Source organism: Raphanus sativus, unplaced genomic scaffold, assembly GCF_000801105.2.
Source record: "Raphanus sativus cultivar WK10039 unplaced genomic scaffold, ASM80110v3 Scaffold0888, whole genome shotgun sequence".
Classification (NCBI taxonomy): Eukaryota; Viridiplantae; Streptophyta; class Magnoliopsida; order Brassicales; family Brassicaceae; genus Raphanus; species Raphanus sativus.
Window position 1 is genome coordinate 1 of NW_026616202.1, and position 17,531 is coordinate 17,531.

General features: G+C 37.2%; 4 protein-coding genes and 1 pseudogene across 4 annotated transcripts; all 5 read right to left on the reverse strand.

Annotated features, from left to right (window-relative positions):
* Positions 1–4: 4 nt before the first annotated feature.
* LOC108851413 (extra-large guanine nucleotide-binding protein 2-like) lies at positions 5–2,497 on the reverse strand (annotated as a pseudogene).
* Positions 2,498–3,466: 969 nt separating this feature from the next.
* LOC108851419 (protein JINGUBANG-like) lies at positions 3,467–5,305 on the reverse strand. Its single transcript, XM_018624846.2, has one exon. It carries the CDS (start codon positions 5,087–5,089, stop codon positions 3,608–3,610), a length of 1,482 nt encoding a protein of 493 aa, XP_018480348.1. The 5' UTR covers positions 5,090–5,305; the 3' UTR covers positions 3,467–3,607.
* Positions 5,306–6,927: 1,622 nt separating this feature from the next.
* On the reverse strand, positions 6,928–10,569 carry LOC108851422 (UPF0496 protein At4g34320). The gene is made up of 3 exons (XM_018624850.2): positions 10,498–10,569; positions 8,213–8,701; positions 6,928–7,804 (listed from the first exon to the last, which is right to left on the reverse strand). The coding sequence occupies exons 2-3, from the start codon at positions 8,670–8,672 to the stop codon at positions 7,125–7,127; spliced, it is 1,140 nt and encodes a 379-aa protein (XP_018480352.1). The 5' UTR covers positions 8,673–8,701; positions 10,498–10,569; the 3' UTR covers positions 6,928–7,124.
* Positions 10,570–12,479: 1,910 nt separating this feature from the next.
* Positions 12,480–13,760, reverse strand: LOC108851428 (upstream activation factor subunit UAF30). Its single transcript, XM_018624860.2, has 2 exons — positions 13,383–13,760; positions 12,480–12,855 (listed from the first exon to the last, which is right to left on the reverse strand). Exons 1-2 carry the CDS (start codon positions 13,686–13,688, stop codon positions 12,739–12,741), a joined length of 423 nt encoding a protein of 140 aa, XP_018480362.1. The 5' UTR covers positions 13,689–13,760; the 3' UTR covers positions 12,480–12,738.
* A 1,108-nt stretch (positions 13,761–14,868) lies between these two features.
* LOC108851420 (3-ketoacyl-CoA synthase 16) lies at positions 14,869–16,517 on the reverse strand. The gene has a single exon (XM_018624847.2). It carries the CDS (start codon positions 16,456–16,458, stop codon positions 14,983–14,985), a length of 1,476 nt encoding a protein of 491 aa, XP_018480349.1. The 5' UTR covers positions 16,459–16,517; the 3' UTR covers positions 14,869–14,982.
* Positions 16,518–17,531: the final 1,014 nt, after the last annotated feature.

A 17,531-nucleotide genomic window follows, 5' to 3' on the forward strand; every position in this document is an offset into this window, starting at 1 on the left:
AAGAAAGTCCATCCATAGAAGAGAGTCCCTCCGCTTTCAATATGTCCATATCAGAAGGATCGTATTCTGATCTCGAGATCTCAAGAATCTGAGCATAAGTAGAGAAACAGGTTTAGTCCTCTAAACAAGTTTAGGTTACAGAACAAAAGAAAGCATCTTACTCTCCAAGAATAACAGCGTTTCTAGGAAGTGTATCTCGAATCCTTTTGTAAGTAGCTTGAATGGCTGGTACTCTCCATAGATCCGCAACGGTTTGAGCGTTCTCTCGGCTTGACGCTGAAAGATCTTGAGGTTTCCTGTTTCCTTTTCTTTCAGAAGCCATCTGAAAAATGTTTAAGTCTCGGACTCATTGAGCTGGTCTCACCTTCCGTTCATTTATTCTTCTCATAGTGTGCTCGAGAACCGTTTGCGAGATAAGCGTAGAGGTTAGTTTGGATTATGAACTTGATTCTTTCGCTCGTCTGCAGTGAACGGACTTCGTAGAGAGACCGTGCCTGAAAAACAAAAGAAAGTCAATTACCAAGATTCTCTACTACATATATGTGGGGGTGGTTAAAGATGAATAAGCTCACTTGTTTTGTAAATGGTAGTGGCGCCCACATTTCTCGTTACCCGATGAGAAGAAGCTTGTAAGCATTTTAGGGTTATAGATGGGTTCATCAGTTGGTTCTACTGCAGACGAAGTTGTTGAATGAAATGGTAGAGAGAGCACAGCACAAGCAAGCCTAGCTCTTTTCTGTTAATGAAGAAAAACAAAGAAACAAATGAATCATCATTTACAATCCCTTAAACCCGTATTTTATATATATTAACCGAAGCAAGCAAGCCATTGTGCTGGGGAAAGTCTAATACCTTATTCCAAATGTTTCCTATGACACGGTTCTGACCTTCTTCTTTGGTAAGCTCCATCTGCATCAACCAAAAAATGAGGCTTTTCCTTCACATTGCACCCCTACCATCTACAATCTCAAAGCAAAGAGGGTTAAGTCATTATTAACACATTACAAATCAGAGGAAAACGAACAATAACACTAAAACTCTTTAAGGTACCTTGAGCATCATGAGCTCTGTCTTGGTTATTTCCCGGTTATTAATGAAAATCTCAGTGTCACCATTGCTTGCATGCTCCATGATGGCCACTCCTATGTTCATGTTATGACTTATAATCTGGCAAGGCTTCTCTCCTACCCTTTCCCCAATACCCAGAAAGCTTATCATACCAATAGTTCTCCAGGTTTAAGCTTCTTAGGTGGATTCGGACAAGTCTGCAACCTCTCAAGCTCTTCTTCACTCAACGGCCTACCATTGACAGAGACAAGCCGTGCATACAACTGATTCGCCTTGCAGGTGACCTCATCATGCATAACCTTCTGAAGCTCCGAATCAGTGAGAACCCGCTTCAGCATTCTCGAACACTTTCCGAGACTCTTTCTGTTGGACTTCTCAGAGACTCTGTGACCGATGCAAGCCACGCACTTTCTCCCTTCAGGCATCGCACCCATCGCTCTCCTCACGCAGTTGGAACAGTACTTTGCGTCGCAGACGATGCAGAGTTCCTTCTCCGTAAACCTGTTCCCCGTCAGGCAACGGTAACACGACCCTTTTTTGCCTTTCCTCTCGGCTCTAGGGGTCGCAGTAGCTACACTCTCCTCATCAGAAAGGTAAGAGCTTTCGTCACATTCGCTGCCTTGGCTCGGTACAAGGAATCTCACACGGTTTGCATTTGCAACATCCACCTCCACTTCATCTAACGTATCCTCTCTTACTTCTCCAGATGATACTGATGATGATGGTGATGGTGATAATGGTAAATCATCTTCCGCTGATGATGATGAAGAAGAGCCAGAAACCACATGATGGGGTCTCAAAACCACGCTAGGACTAGCTTCAGGTGGTTTCTTGGTAACTCTACTAACGAGTGGTTGGACCACAGGGATGTGAGAGAGACCACTAGACAACGAAACAGAGGAAACAGGATGAGCCGTGGGAATCTCATCGACTTCGAGAGGGTTAGCTCGCGGCACGTTAGCGATACAAGGACCTGTGTACTCGTCGGCGAATGAAATATCAGTCTGAAAACTATAACCAAACTCATCATCGTCGTCATCATCATAATCTCTTTTAGGGATTGTTGGTAGTGGTAAAGGTGAAACCTTTCTTACAATAGCAGCCATCTTCTTACCAAATTCAGCACAAACACAACCAAAGACCTAATTCTGAACTTTCCTAAACCGGAAACTATTGAATTCACAAAGAATTAAGGTAATAAAAAGACCCAAATCGCGTGAGGAAGAAGAAAGATAATCGAATTGATTACATAAAAGCTCCTTTAAGCTTAAAAGACAGGGACAAAGTTCCAATCTTTTTGATGGAAAGTTGCAGGAGTGAAGAACAAAAAGAAGAGAGATGGTTTGGATCGTCTTCTCTCTCTCTAACTAGTAAGAGACAAAAGATGAAGACTTTTCTCTTTGTTTTAATTTTCTCTGTATGAAAAAAAAAAGAAGTTGAATGTTATTTTCCGGGAATCAACGCGGGTTTGGAGTTGAAAATGATGGAGCGAAAGGGTCAAAGAGAGGGTACTTTCGTAAAAACCGGATTAGTTTCTAACAACCATCATGTTCGAATATAACCGGAGTTACGCGGTTCTTAGGAAACCGGATCTTTATTAATTACAATATGAATTATTTGGGTGTGGAATTGTGTTTTGGTTTAGTTGAGTGATTGATTGAGTAGGAAATTATTAGTTTCATAATTATGAATTATGTTTTGTTTTCCAATAATTGCTGTAGTTTGATTTTTTAACCACGATATAAACTTTATGTGATGTATATATATCAAATGATTATGTCTAAATGGCTAAATGGTAATTGCAAATTCACTGATTAGTAATTTGACTGATTCCAACGACTTTCGGTGGATATAATTACGTGGTGATAGCTGCTTACATGTTAATTTTAAAATATTCAGATTGTTAATATGATTTAGTGAGAAAAAGGTATTGATGTTTGAATTTTAGCATGTTAGCGAGACGATATTTTTGATATTCCCCGATGCCTTGAACTTGGTTTGCTTGGTGACATTTTATATTTGTTCTCCAAAAGCAAGCACAAAGAGAAAAGAAAACTGAAAGAAAGATTTTCCAACAGCCTCTTACGACATGTTTAAGTTATCAAGACCTGGTTGGCAAAAAGAAAAAGAAAAGCATATAGCTTCTCAAGAAACCACTATTCCTGAATGAAATTTAGAAAAGATAAACCCTAACCAAAATAAAAACCACGTCTCAAAAAAATTCAAAAGTATAAAGTTGCAACCACGATATATATAGAACACACATGTTTGATTCAGTCTTGTTTTATATTTAACAAATTTAGGGAAAAGGTAATATGTATACTTTCGTTTTGAAAACATTTTCTTTGGAGTAAAGAAAAAAAAAAGAAGAAGTAAAACTACTCATTACGTGGAAACCATCAACCAGATTTTTGACTCCCTATAATTAGCTCAAACGACTTCTTCGTTGACTAGGTCATGATATTGCACTCTTTCCCGGTCGTGACACGATGGAACATTTTCTTATACATAATCACACTATACTCCGATCCACTCCTTTTTATTCCAAATTACATGAACCCCACGCGCTACTCCCTTCGTGCGGAGACAGAGAACTCTTCCGCCCTGAAGATGCTGATGGCTCGTCCACCTCCCTCCACGTCCCCATCCTATCCGACACGCGCCACACTTTCACCGACTTGTCCAAACTTCCACTATATATAATCCACTTCCTATCTCCCTCAGTATCTGCAGACGTATTCGCTCCTTTACGGTAAGCGTGTTCCTCCTCCACGGCTAGACACTTGACCGGTCCCATGTGCCCCGTCAAAACAGACACACAGTTATGAGACCCATCGGACGGGTCTCGCCTCCAGACACATATGTTCTTGTCAGCAGCACCACTCAATAACAAGTTCCCCGCTACAGTTAGACATAACACGGCGGATTTGTGCCCTTTGAGTATTCCACCGACGAATATACCCTTCGAACGCTCCCAATAGTTCACTAACCCATCTGACGAACCGGAATAAACAATCGAAGACTTTGGTTTCACGGCCAATGCGGTGACCGCGTTTTCTTGCTTGAGCAAAACTTGATCCAACTCATGCCTCGTTCCTTTGACTTGCATCTCACGTCTCCACACTTTAACCGTACCGTCCGCAGATCCCGTGAACACCAAGTCATCGAAACCGAACATCACCGAGTTTATCGCGTCATCATGCGCTTGTATACATTCCAAACATTTCGAGTCCGAGATTCTCCACACTTTGATCGTCCTATCCCACGAACTGGAGTACAACAAACCAAGCTCCACGTCCATGCTAAGACTCGACACGGCGTCCTTATGCTTCGTTTTCTTAGAGTTTTTATTGCGGCGTCCCTCCATGATATACTTAGGGTTCACGGAGGTCTTGACCCTCGATTTAAACGTAGGCAATGTTCCAACCCGTCTGTATTTACCCGGCGTTCTTGTAGAGATTTTCCATATCCGGATCTTACCATCCTGGTGCCCGGTAAAGACCCGGTATCCACATATCACAATAGCCTTAATGAGCCCACTACTCGATTTAAACCCGGCGTAATCTTTCAAATTCTTCCAAACCCTAACGTTCTTAGAGTCCGAGCCCGTGTAGAGAAGGTCACCAGTTGCGGCTAACGAGTATATATGCCCTTCTTCACGTACAATAGAACCAATGAGACCATTAGTCTCTAAAGCATTGTCTTCATCATTAAAATCTGAAGCCCATGCTGGCGACACACGGGCCCAAGGCGACATTACGCAAGGTGAACCTTCTCCGCTGTTCGGACCGATGCTTATGATCGATGATGAAACGCTGCTAAACCGCTGGTGAGTTAGGTTGGTGTCACTAATGATGGGATCTTCGGGAGAGGATATTCCGTCGTGGTCAGTTTTCAAGACATCGCCGAATTTAGACCTCGGTTTGCGACCATTGTCACGAAGATCGTGGGGATGGTGATTAGTGGTATATGGATCGGCTTGGAGATCCACGACCATGGTACCACCCGTTTCATTCCTCATCTCGTTCTTCAAATCTTTGTCAAAAAAGTCAAATGTTTTTTTAAAAAGAAAGAAGGTTATAGAATAATGATAAATTCTCTTCTTTTTTTTGTTTAGGGAGATTTTATTTTAGGGCTGTGGTTGCTATGAATAAGAAAGTTGAGGGATGATGTGTGTTTTTGTTTGTAGATTTTGGTTGGCAAAAGACGGATAGAGATTTTGACGGGAAATTGAAGGGTCTAGAGCATCTTGAGGGATTTGTTTAGATGATTTTATTAATGCAAACTTATATACACAAACGAAATATCAAGACTGATGATCATAATGTGATATGTGGAGGGGTGCTTCACACGTGTTTGTTACTAGATGAAGCTTCTATGATATTTTTCGAAAAGTATATCTAAATACATGTACGATGTTACATTGAATGAGAACATTCTTTGTAGAATGCATCTGAGGTTGTAGATACATTGGAATATTAGGCACGCAAGCCTAAAGATAAGTTAAATCTCCTGATTCTCCTCCATAGCTCATTTCACACAGCTTTACTGCCTAAAAATATCTTCTTCTTTAGTTAAAAGATAATTAAATGAATGTACCATATTGTCAAGCATTTGTTGTCCTTGTCCCACAAGGCCACAACACTTTGATATATATATCCATATAAATATCAAATTATGATCAAAAATATATTTATATCAAAAGACTATTATAAACCACTTGATAATATTAGGCAAATGATTTTAGGCATACTTCCACTATTTGTTAATTGCTAACTATTTATGCTTATCTCCATTGTAGTGCCTTTTTTACATAGCAAATCGCTATTTTGTTCTTCCTAAACAAGTTTTTTTGTGTGTGGATATAGTAGTTTTCAAATTCAAAGTGTACTAGTCATCCATCACCTTAAATCTCATGTTGATCAAAACTTTGGTGAACCTGCTATTTCCAGTAGTAAAAAAACAATTGTTCCCTCTATTTTGATTCTTATAAGTTCTTATCAAAGAATGGAAACTTGAATCAATGTTAAACCTCTTTTAGTCCCATGATGGGACTCCAATCTATAACCAAAAGTTGTATTACTTGATCCAAACGTTTCTGACTGATTATGTTGCTTCCAAAATTTGAATTGATGGGAAAAAAATGACAATAGCTTATTTATTATGAACCAGTTAACGCTGATCTATTAAAATAACGACTAATAAATCATTTTATTGATTTGCAAGCTTACATCTCAATGGCAGCAAGAGGTAAGTACAAGAGATCTATGTATTAGAAGTCTAGAACAAGGAGATATATAGTCAAATAGTCAGCTACTACTGAATCTTGAAGGAGATTTATAAGCAAACCTATCCTCCTATGACATCATTTGTACAAGAAAAAGGATTTGAGTTGAGCTTTCAGTTCAGTTTTGGTCCATGAAATCAGCTGGCAAGTTCAAGTCCAACAAAGTAACGTTGCTGTTTATGAAATCTCCTTTTCTGGGACGTTTCTGTGAAGAAACCTCCTCATTCAACTGTGCTGCCAGAAGCGATTCACTAAACTATAGTTCTCAAGAGAATCCTAGTTTGAAACAGAGGAGAACAGAACAATCTTCTGATGACTGAGAAGATTCAGATGAAGGAACGAGACTGGAACCAGTGTTTCAACTCACAAATGTAATGAGATCATCAAAATTCACCTTCAAAAAAGTTCAATTTTTCTTTTCTCCAAAAAAGGGCAGAGTCCATTTTGAGACAGTGCATGGAGAATCCATTAGACCTCAGCCAGTTGTAAAATAAGTGATTCATTACACTCTCTGTAGCTTAGTTTTTTAACTTGTTCCATATAAGATTGTGATTTATAATATATTCCAGACGTGAAAAGAATACTTATATTTTCATTGTTTTCAATAATCAAAGAATACAGAAATGCAGCAGTTGAGCTATTAAACATTGAGAATAAACTCAAGAAAGAATCTGTACTATTCTTTATAGAGAGTCTTCAAACATATCATTATTTGCAGCACCAAGCTGAAGAGAACAACCGAGTTCCTTTTGTGTTTGCTTGTGTGTTTTCAGGTGCTGCTACTAGCATGGTTGGGATGCTTGATGATCCTCTGCAGTATCACCGTCCTTGCCCTTCTGATATCTCTGCTACACAAATCAGCTTGAACCCCCAACTCCTCCACATTCTTCTTAAACACCTCCAGCTTCTTCTTAATCTCATCAATCCCAATCTTCACTGCTTCATGCTCCACAGCGAACTCCGCACACATCACCATCCCCTTGATCTCAATCTCCAACCGTTCAATCAGAACCCTGATGTTATCCAAGTCCTTAACCGCCACATACGTCCCTGCCTGCATGGAGCTGATCACCTCTTTCTGTCCCTTGAGTGCATTCTCATAGTTTTTCCACAGGGAATCAACCCATTTCCCCATTGATCCCAGCGGTATAGCTGTAGCTGCAGCCAGAGCCGCAGCCACGGGAGGAGCCGCCATGGCCGCAGCCACGACTGAGCAGATGAGTACAGTGGCGAATGTAGCCACGAAGATGATGTTGGAGAGTTTTCTCCATGTGTGGATGGATTTGAGCTTCTTGTCAAGCTTGTTCTTGCGATTTTGCAGCTTCTCAAGCATCAGAATCTGGTGTTTGTAGACAGATTGGAACAGCTTGAAGAAGTCTTCATTGAAAGGAGACTCTGCCTCTTTGAAATTCTTCAGCTCTTCAAGTGTCTTCTCGAATCCATTCCCACCTGCAAACCAACAAAAGATAAGTTATTACCACAACTAAAATCAATGTTCCAGATGTGTAATGAAAACTAGAATAATAGGACAAAAGAATAAAATTCTCTCTAGTTTATAATATGATAGATATTTAAAAAAACATATTTTTCACAAAAAATGTTTTTTTTAGTATTTCTATTATTTTTGTTAGTTAATAGTGGAAAATCATAAATTTTCAAAAGAAATTGAATTTATTAAATAATTATTTGTTTAAATTTATTGAAAACTGATAATTAAAAAATAATACGTTTGTAATAACTATCTGCAAAGTATTTTTTTTAAAAAAATATTCTAACAGAACAGAGATAGTACTTTTAAATTTAAAGATTTTAGTTTATTTTTATAGACCCATAGAAAATGAAAATTGTTTAACAAACCTTCAGCGAGGCTCTCGTCTTCAAACTGCTGAAGAGCAACAAGAATCAAAAGCTGACTATCACGTGCCTTTCTCAAACCTTTCTCCAAAGCAGCACAGAAGTCAAGAGTCTTCAAGCTATTCTCAAAGTAATCTTCAACGAGCTCAAACAGTTCTTGATTCTTCCATATATCTTTCTTACAATCCAAAATCACTTTCACCACTTCTTGATTCATCTCAAGCAAACACTCGGTGACTTCTTTGAGGGAATCGAACGAGAGCGCTCGAACCTCAACACCGGTGGCTAGCGTGCTTATCACGTGACTTGTCCGTGCCTGCATGCACGTGTCGAAAGACTGTAGCTCCGTGTCTGCTTTACAAGCAGCCTCGTACGATCTCAGCTCCGTTGTGTAGTGCATGCTCGTCGTTGTGGTGGTCTTAGACGATGTATCACGTGACTTCTTGCTTGTTTGGTTTCCCATCTTCTTTCTCTTGGAACTCAAATAATTATCTGAAAATATGAATAGAAAAGTTCTTTAACATGGAAATGAACGTAGAGAGATTGAAGAATCTGTAAACTGAAACAAAAGGTTTGGTTTTAAAGGGAGATTAATGAAAGAAGTTGTAAGGGAAATGATTAGTGAAAAAGAGGATAGACTTGGTCGGGCTTATCAGAGAGAACAACAACAGAGATAATTTTCCGGGAATAAAGGAGAAAATAATTAAGAAAGAAGAAAGAAGAAGCTTGAAGAGAGTAAGAATGAGAATCGTTAAAGGAAATGAAAAATGGCTTGCACGCATGATGATAATGAGAATTAGGGCATTGTATAATGCGAGAAGCAAACGTTTACTCTCTCTCTCTCTCTCTCTCTCTCTCTCTCTCTCTCTCTCTCTCTCTACTTAGCCGCCTTCTTGCCTACGCAATCATTCCTATGCGTTTACATGTAATGTAAATATCACGCAATTTCTATATACCACGTGTAAATCATGTATGGTGTGTTACGCGATGGTTGACAAAAGGTTACGTACTGTTTTAGTTGTTATGCTTTGGTCACAAACAGATACATGATGCATAATTAACTCATTATCTTGTTAGTTTTAACTAATATAATAATGCATATAGAGTTTAACTATAATTGTTCTTCCGATAGGAAGATCTGGATTATGATGATTAAACTATATATGGCCCTACGCGGACTGTTATGTGCATTATTAAGCACGTACACGTTAAGTCTTGCATTTAATTTTGTGTTGACTTGATTTATATGCTAGATGTAATCTACTGTAATAGATATTTTATTTCCATGCAGCCAGGGGATGTAAGCCGCCCCATATTTGTGTTGAACAAAAAAAAAAGCCGCCCCATATCTGTTTGTCTCTTGCTAGATATATACTATATGTGTGTACTAATAGATATGCTTCAAATCATAGTCCATGCTTAAGTAAAATGCATGTAATGGCTAATGGGTTGAGTATCAAAAACTTAAGCTAACCAAACCATAGTAGACGAGATAAAAATACTTGTGTGAAGAAACTGTCGGCCAAAATAACTTTCTATGCTACTTTATTTGCGTTCATATGATTTTCACTTCTTTTTTTGGGTGATGTTCTTTTTAGCAATATAGCAATTGATAAAATAACTGTACATGATTAATGGTGATATGATATCGTTTCCGGAAGATTGTCCAACAAGCTTCCACTTTTTTTTTTTTTTTTTTAGGATAAAAATTTCCAATTTTCTACCAAAATATAAAAAATTAGAAATTCAAATGTAGATTCATATCTTCTTCATTCGCAGATATTAGAGGAATAATATAATGAACAAGCAGTGCTGCCTGAGTATTGTAACCACAGCTGAAATATCCATTAACTAATTCTGCAGATGATTTTGTAAAATTTAAAAAGCATCAAAACCTGTATGTTGCTAAGTTTTCTAGTTAGAGTAAGGACTAAAATATGGTAGAATATAGCATCAATCATCTATAACTTTTCTATAATCATACCATTTGAAAATAATGACATAAACATGTCGCTCAAATAAAAATATATCTACTATTATATGCAAAAACAAAATGTAAAATAGATTTTTTCACACTCTATTCGTTTATAGCTCATTCATCTTATTTTTTCCATTAACACCTTTTCATCTTAACCAATTTAACTTCAGAAAGGACTGAATGACTATGTACTACCACGGTGATGGGTGAATCTTAGTTGATATAGGACTTGCTTGCACGAAGTACTAAATGATGAATTGATGATGTAAAGATTGAAAGAGATTAGATTAACACATTAGCTAAGCATTACCTTAATTAATCAGTGGTGTTGCAGCAGAAACGAAACCTTGGAGCCTCTCTCTTTTTCTATCTCTTTCCGCCCAAAGCGTCTTAAAAACAACAAATTTGTTTCCTCACCAGCTTCCCTTTTTATACTTGCCGATACCAACTTGGTGAACAAGTCATCAGACAGCTATCTCTCTTGGACATTTTACCAAAATACCATTAACATTTTTATTTAACCTTTATAAAAAAATTAAGTTCATCTAGTAAAAACGTTCATTAACTTTCTTATATATTCGTGACAAAAAAAAAAAAAAAAAAAAAAAAAAAACTTTCTTATATAATTTTGACGGTAAAAAGCATAAGCTAAGTTAATTTATACCTCTCTCCCTTAAAGTTATACCTTCTTACAAAAAAAATGGAGATACTTTTTTCGTAAAAGAATGTAATGTGGAAGTTATACTATCTTATTAACTTTAGAAAAGATAAATTGTATTTATTACTTCTGAGTACACTTCTAACATTCTTTCAGTAAAAAAAGGTACGCTTTCAACATTCTCATGTCGGTGATACAAAAAAAAAAACAGTATTACGTCGAAGATTAGATAACATAATAATGGTAAATTGGTAATTAGCAATACCTGAAAATTCGGATGGTCTTGTTAGGAGGGAGTGAAGGAAGGAAACCAAAAGTACACGCGTCAGATAACTATTGGGTTTTCGTGGAAATAACCACCGATACGCTACGTCACGTGCTTTTTTGACGCGCTGCCTTGCTTCCACAAGTTACGTGATTTTTTTTTTGTTTCTGTAAAAATAATTTTTTGTTCAGTAATCTTTTCCCCAAAGCAAATTGATTTTTTTTTTTCGTTATTTGTATTGGTTGATCATAACTTCATATATATATTTAACTGGTAAATGCCAGTTTGTTTTTTCCAAAACAATTTAAGAGAAGAAAAGGTGTGTTGAGTGTTTTTATCTCTATTTTATATAAACCTTCGTTATGATGTTTATTGAAATATTGCTAACTTGCTTTTTAGGTTTGATCTATTTTTATTTTTAATTACCGAAAGAGGGAATTATTGCTTCATACATTACAGAGTTGCGTAACATGAAATTTTGTAATGGATGAATGAATAGATCCGTGTGAACTAGATCTACCACACAATCTAATAATCAGAAAATTTCCATAATGTACATTTCTTTTTCTACCACTGTACACATTTTAATGGCAAAGAACATCAATGACCCTGAAAAACAGGACTAGCATCGCACTATGGCCACTTTTTCTTGTGCGATATATATACACCTATCTTCATATTTATTCCCACTAAATCATTTCCTCAACTAGCACATAAAATTGTGCAAATAACTTTTGTTGTTATGTACACAGAATCAATGAAAAAATATATAGTGACAACAAAGCTGTACATCAATTATATGCTAGCACAAACCACCTTCATTCATCTTTGGATTAATTAATCATGTATCCCAGTTTCTCGTTTAACATTGGATCTTTAGCGCTGCGAGCTGAGTGTCGTTAATAGCATAAGTCTAGTGAACAACCTCACAGAAACCAAGGACTTGTTACTTGCACAATCCCTTTCTTGTTGGAACAAGCCATTGAGCTTCTCTAGTCTCGGTGAGCTCCCCCCTATCTATCACAATTCTCCCCTATCTGTCACAATTCGTCATTTATGTAGTTTTGTTTAGATAGCGAGATAGGGAGATGAGCAGCACAGGAGCGTGAGCTGAGGCTGATTGAGACTTGAGTGAACCTGTTTTTGGCGGGGAAGAGACGACGATTACAAGATTGGAGACGAAGCATCTTCTTTTCCTTGCGAATGGTCTCAGAATTAATATGGAATATTGGACATGCCATACTTTGTTGGATAGTTCTCCATGAACTTTACGCTTTGTTAACAGACTAAACTTGAATGACCATGGGTCCATGTCTCGCATGTATATAAGCAAAAAACAACCGCAACAAATTACACGAGAGAAACGATGTAGAGAACACAACCGACCGATTCATTAAAAGAGTTGTCCATGTCCTAAGACAAGAAAAAAAACATATTTAAAACTGCAATGGAAAGCAAGGAGACACTCCAAAGGCTTAACTACTTAACTTGGTTGAATAAAACTTCTTTAAACCCCCCTAACATTTAACTAACATGTAATCTGCCTTGATAGCTCACCCAAAAAAAACATACGCAATGATCGATCGTCTATTTTTTCTCTTTTCTGCCAAATTTCATTTCAATTCCATTCAGAGGAAGTGAGGGCCGATGAGCTTAGCAATCTCCAAGAAACCGACACTGTCTTTGCCATCAAATATCTTCTTCAGCTTCTCGTCGCAGATTATAACCTTCTTGTTTCGTGGATCCTGTAGAAAGAACAACATTACTCTCATTTTAAGTCACTACCAAATTTAACACAAAAAGATAGAATATGAACTGACTTGTTGTAAAAAAATCTGTTCATTATGTTGAAAAGTTATCACTACTAAAAAAAACACAAACAACGAACATGAAAAACTTTCTTAAGGTGAGCTAAAGCAAAACGTGAAAATCCACATTTGTTACAACTAGACCGAACTCAAATAGTCATTAGACAGGTCATATGATGATCAAACCTACCAAACATGACAAAGTAAGGAATCAAAAGGGATATTTGGTCATACATATATCAATTGAAGTCACTATCAACACAACATAGAGGAGGATAAAACAGAGCCTAGTCAACATAAGCTGTTAAAAAGGTTTTACTAAGCTCCAAAGAAGTTTCAAACTTTTGCAAGAAAGCCTCATCCAAATTCTTAAAAAAAGGCCGTCTCTTTTGAATCAATAAGCAATTATCTGGGATTAGTCTACGAGAAAGGTAAAGCCTTTCAATAGAAACAGAGTATATTACTTGAAGGTCGTGTTCCTTGATGTAAGCCCAGATACGCTTGAGAGCCTGCGTGCGAGGTATCACCGACTCGCCTACAACGTCCTGCATCTCCGGTGTCACCGGACGAGGCTTCATTATTCCACGTGGCTCCCTCGTCTTGGTGGTTGACGACGGCTCGGAGGACGACGCCGCCGCCGTCGCGGAGGTTACGGCTCGCACCATGCGCATGTTAGCCGGACGAGAGGAGATAAGGAGAGACGGAGAGCTCCGGAACGGCGCCGTATCGACGCGGAGGAAGGTAGAGAAGGTACCAGAAGAAAGTGCCATTGTCGTCTTTCGTCGTTGGGTGTTGTGTTGTGTCTGTGTGGTGGTGGAGTTGGAAGACCGAGAGGTTTTGCTTTATCCTTTTTTTGTGTCCTTTTTTTATTTCTCAAGTTTCTATGTAATAAACCGTTTGGTCTAAACCGGACCACTGTTCTCTGGTTTTGGTTTACTCAGTAGAATCTCTATATTTTATCCGTTTCGCAAAAAAAAAAAATGAATTTGACACATTTAAAAAAAAGACATTTAAAAATTAAAAAATGCAAAATATAATACTATTATATTCTTATTTAATATATATTCAAAAGAGGAAAATAAATATTAATATTTAAATTTGCATTAGAAACCTTCACAAATATTCTTTTTGAAACAAAAATATATATATCACTGTCATCTATGTATTATGATCTAACATAAAATAAATAAATGATATGTGTATCTGTACTATTATTTGCGGAGTGATTTTTCACAACGGAACTCTCACGTTAAAAGTTAGAACGGTTAATATCGATTTTACCTTTAATGAATATATTTATATATATAAATGATTATTTAACTAAAAACGAATTTAATATTAATAATATTATATTTATCTATTATATTATGTAAATGATTATAAATTAATATAATAAATTTCCAAAATAAAAAATATATCTAAAACTTAAGATAATTTTTATATATATTGTGTTATTATCTGGAAATAATAATAAATTTCCGAAAATAAAAACATATTTAAAACTTAAGATAATTCTTATATATATTGTGTTATTATCTGGAAATAATATTTATATTATAAAATTTATAACATTATGATATAAACAGTATATAATTAAATACTAATCAAACAAAAATATTTGAATAAAGATATTTTTTAAAAAATTCTAATATGTGAGTGTTTTAAAATTTTAAACACATAATAAACATATTTATAATATTGAAAAACTTGATTATATATAAATAATTTGATGTTTGATTTAAAGTATTCAAGAATATTTAAATTAATAAAATGTAAGCTAATAAATATTCATAATAAGATTATGTCCGCATGTGCGGGTAAAAAATCTAGTATACTGGATTTTAAGAACTCTTTCTTAATGTAAAATTGTAGTATTTTTGTATTTCAGAATTTTGAGCATTATTATTAAATAAAAGTTCTGGTATTTTTGCCCTATCTGCATATTTGATATTAAGAAAAAAACTTATTAATACTTATTCGTTCACGAGAGGAAAGGAAACATCACCACATTAGAAAGAAAAAAAAGAGCAAAAAAAATTATATAGAGTTGGCCATACTCTTGAATCATATATCGATCTCAACTGGATATTTATGCAGACAGTCTTCCCAAGGATTATTAGCAGAAGCCTTAACGTTACGAAGTGCCACCCAAACACAACTATTGCACTTAAATCCTGACCCCAACGCTATCTGCCAAGTCCTATCTCCTTTCTTCATCCTTCCTTTCGCTTCCGTGTAAGCCAACTCGTACCAAATAGAACTCGACGACGTGTTACCAAACCTATGCAGCGTCATTCTCGATGCTTCCACATGCAACGGAGAGAGATGGAGATTCTTCTCCAGCTCGTCTATAAGCGCTCTGCCACCCGCATGGATACAGAAATGCTCGAACGCAAGCTTGAAATCCGGCATGTAGTGCTTCATCTTGGGGTTGAGAAACTTCTTTCTAAGGAATGTAACAAAGAAGATAAGCTTCTCGCTTATGGGAAGAACCAGTGGACCTAACGTTGCGATGTTGATCTTTAAGGTTCTTGCAGCTACCATAGGTAGATCTTTTGACAAGGTGACTCCGACTAAACCGTCCTCATCTTCTTCTTGTGTCGCGCATCCATAGGATCGGTCATCTGCACCCGTATGGACCCTCACCGTGTGGACAAGCTTGTACTTCGCGCGTTTTCGGTCTTTAGAAAGGTTAGAAAGCAAAACCGCAGCCCCACCTACCCGGAACAAACAGTTTGTAACCAACATTGATTTGTTGTTACCTGAGTACAAGTTCTGAGTGATGTTCTCGGTGCTGACCACAAGAGCATACGTGTTTCTATGAACTTGTAACAAACTCTTAGCGACATCTATGGCTATGACGCCAGCACTACATCCCATCCCTCCAAGATTCAAGCTCTTTATGTTTTCTCTAAGTTTATACCTGTTCACTATGATAGTTGATAACGAAGGAGTTGGATTGAAAGTGCTAGAGTTCACCACCAAGATACCTATATCGCTCGGGCTGATTCCCGTGTTGCGGAAAAGATTATCGACCGCTCCTAATATAACTTCTCGAGTCTCTTTACGTGACCCGACCATGGTTTGCTCTATCGGCAAGCAATGAAGACCTTCCGGTACGTAGGTCTCTTGGCCTAGACCGGAACGTTCTAGAATCTTGGTCACGAAGTCCATCAAGTAATCGTTCTCGTCTGACTTCCCCCATTTGCCTGATTCACGTACAACTCTTACGTGGTTCATGATCTTCTCGACGCTGGCTTTGAGATGAGACGGTGGGAGGTAGCAGCTGAAGTCAACGAGGTAAACGGGTTTAGGTCGGTTCATAATGTAAAGCGTCCAACCGAGAATCAGAGAGACGGAGAATATGGTTAGGGATGCGGAGTTTTTTTCTAGGTAGAGGTAAAAGCTGTGGAGATCTTGTGTGGAAAGACGAGAAGCTTGCATGGCTATAGCAACCGACAATGGGAGGAAACACAACTTCAAGTGATGGGTCGTGAGGTATTTGAAAACTATTTTTACGTTAGTCAGTGGGGAATACATTTTAGTGATATGTTTCCCCTGTTTTGTCTTTGAACTCTTAGTGTGGTGTTTGTTCGTTCTGGCTCGTATTGCATTTATAGAGAGGAGTAAGAAGAAGAGAGATAGAGAGACCGTTCTCACGCAATGAATGTAATAAGCAAGCACGTGAAAGTTTTTATCTGATAGCGACGACATATCCAAGTTTTATTTTTACCTTCAAATGTAATTCGGATGTTTTTCATGTTCAGCTTTGCTTCATTTAGTAAGGAAGGTTGTTTAGCTTTTGGACTAGCGATTTATTAAAAGGCGAATGCATAATTTAGATGCGTAATTCGTTAATGATGATTTCAATCAACATTTTGCTACACACTGAATATTAACTTTTATGCCGAAATGTTAATCCCGCCGAAATGTTAATCCCGCCCACTGGAAAATTAACATTTTGGCATCGCCAGGGACAGATAACCGACATGTGGCAATACGTGACTAGTCTGGACCACTTATGTGGGGATATGATACCTCTGTATAATTTAAAAAAGAAAAAAAAAAGTTAAGAAAAAATATATATCAAGAGGTGCAATTTATATTGATGGTTGTAGGCCACAAGCATTGTTGAGAATCATTTACGAGTCATAAAGCCACTGTAAAAAATATGGAGTCAAATGAAAAACTCAAATAATGACCCAATGTTATCTCATGTTAATGTACACAAACCAGCGATTCAGTCTCTTAGCTCGATAGCAACGTCTTAGTTATAACCTCAGTCTAGTTAGGATTGTCGAGCCACATATATTAAAAAGGAACAAATATGGATAGAGACACGCCGTTTGTCTTGTCAGTTCATTACCAAAAATAAAATAAAAATGATGAGAAGTGTTCGATTGACAACATAAATACTTAGATGCAGGCGCCAAGATGGTGCTGGCCAACCCGATCCGATAAGTTGGATAAGTTGGATAATCCGACGAACCATATCATATGGATCATGGGGTCTCAATGTAAGTCAACTAGCTCAACTCGATATATATATTTTAGCTTATGTTCAACTATGATTAGTCAATGTAGATGCAATACGTTTTCATAACACATCTTTT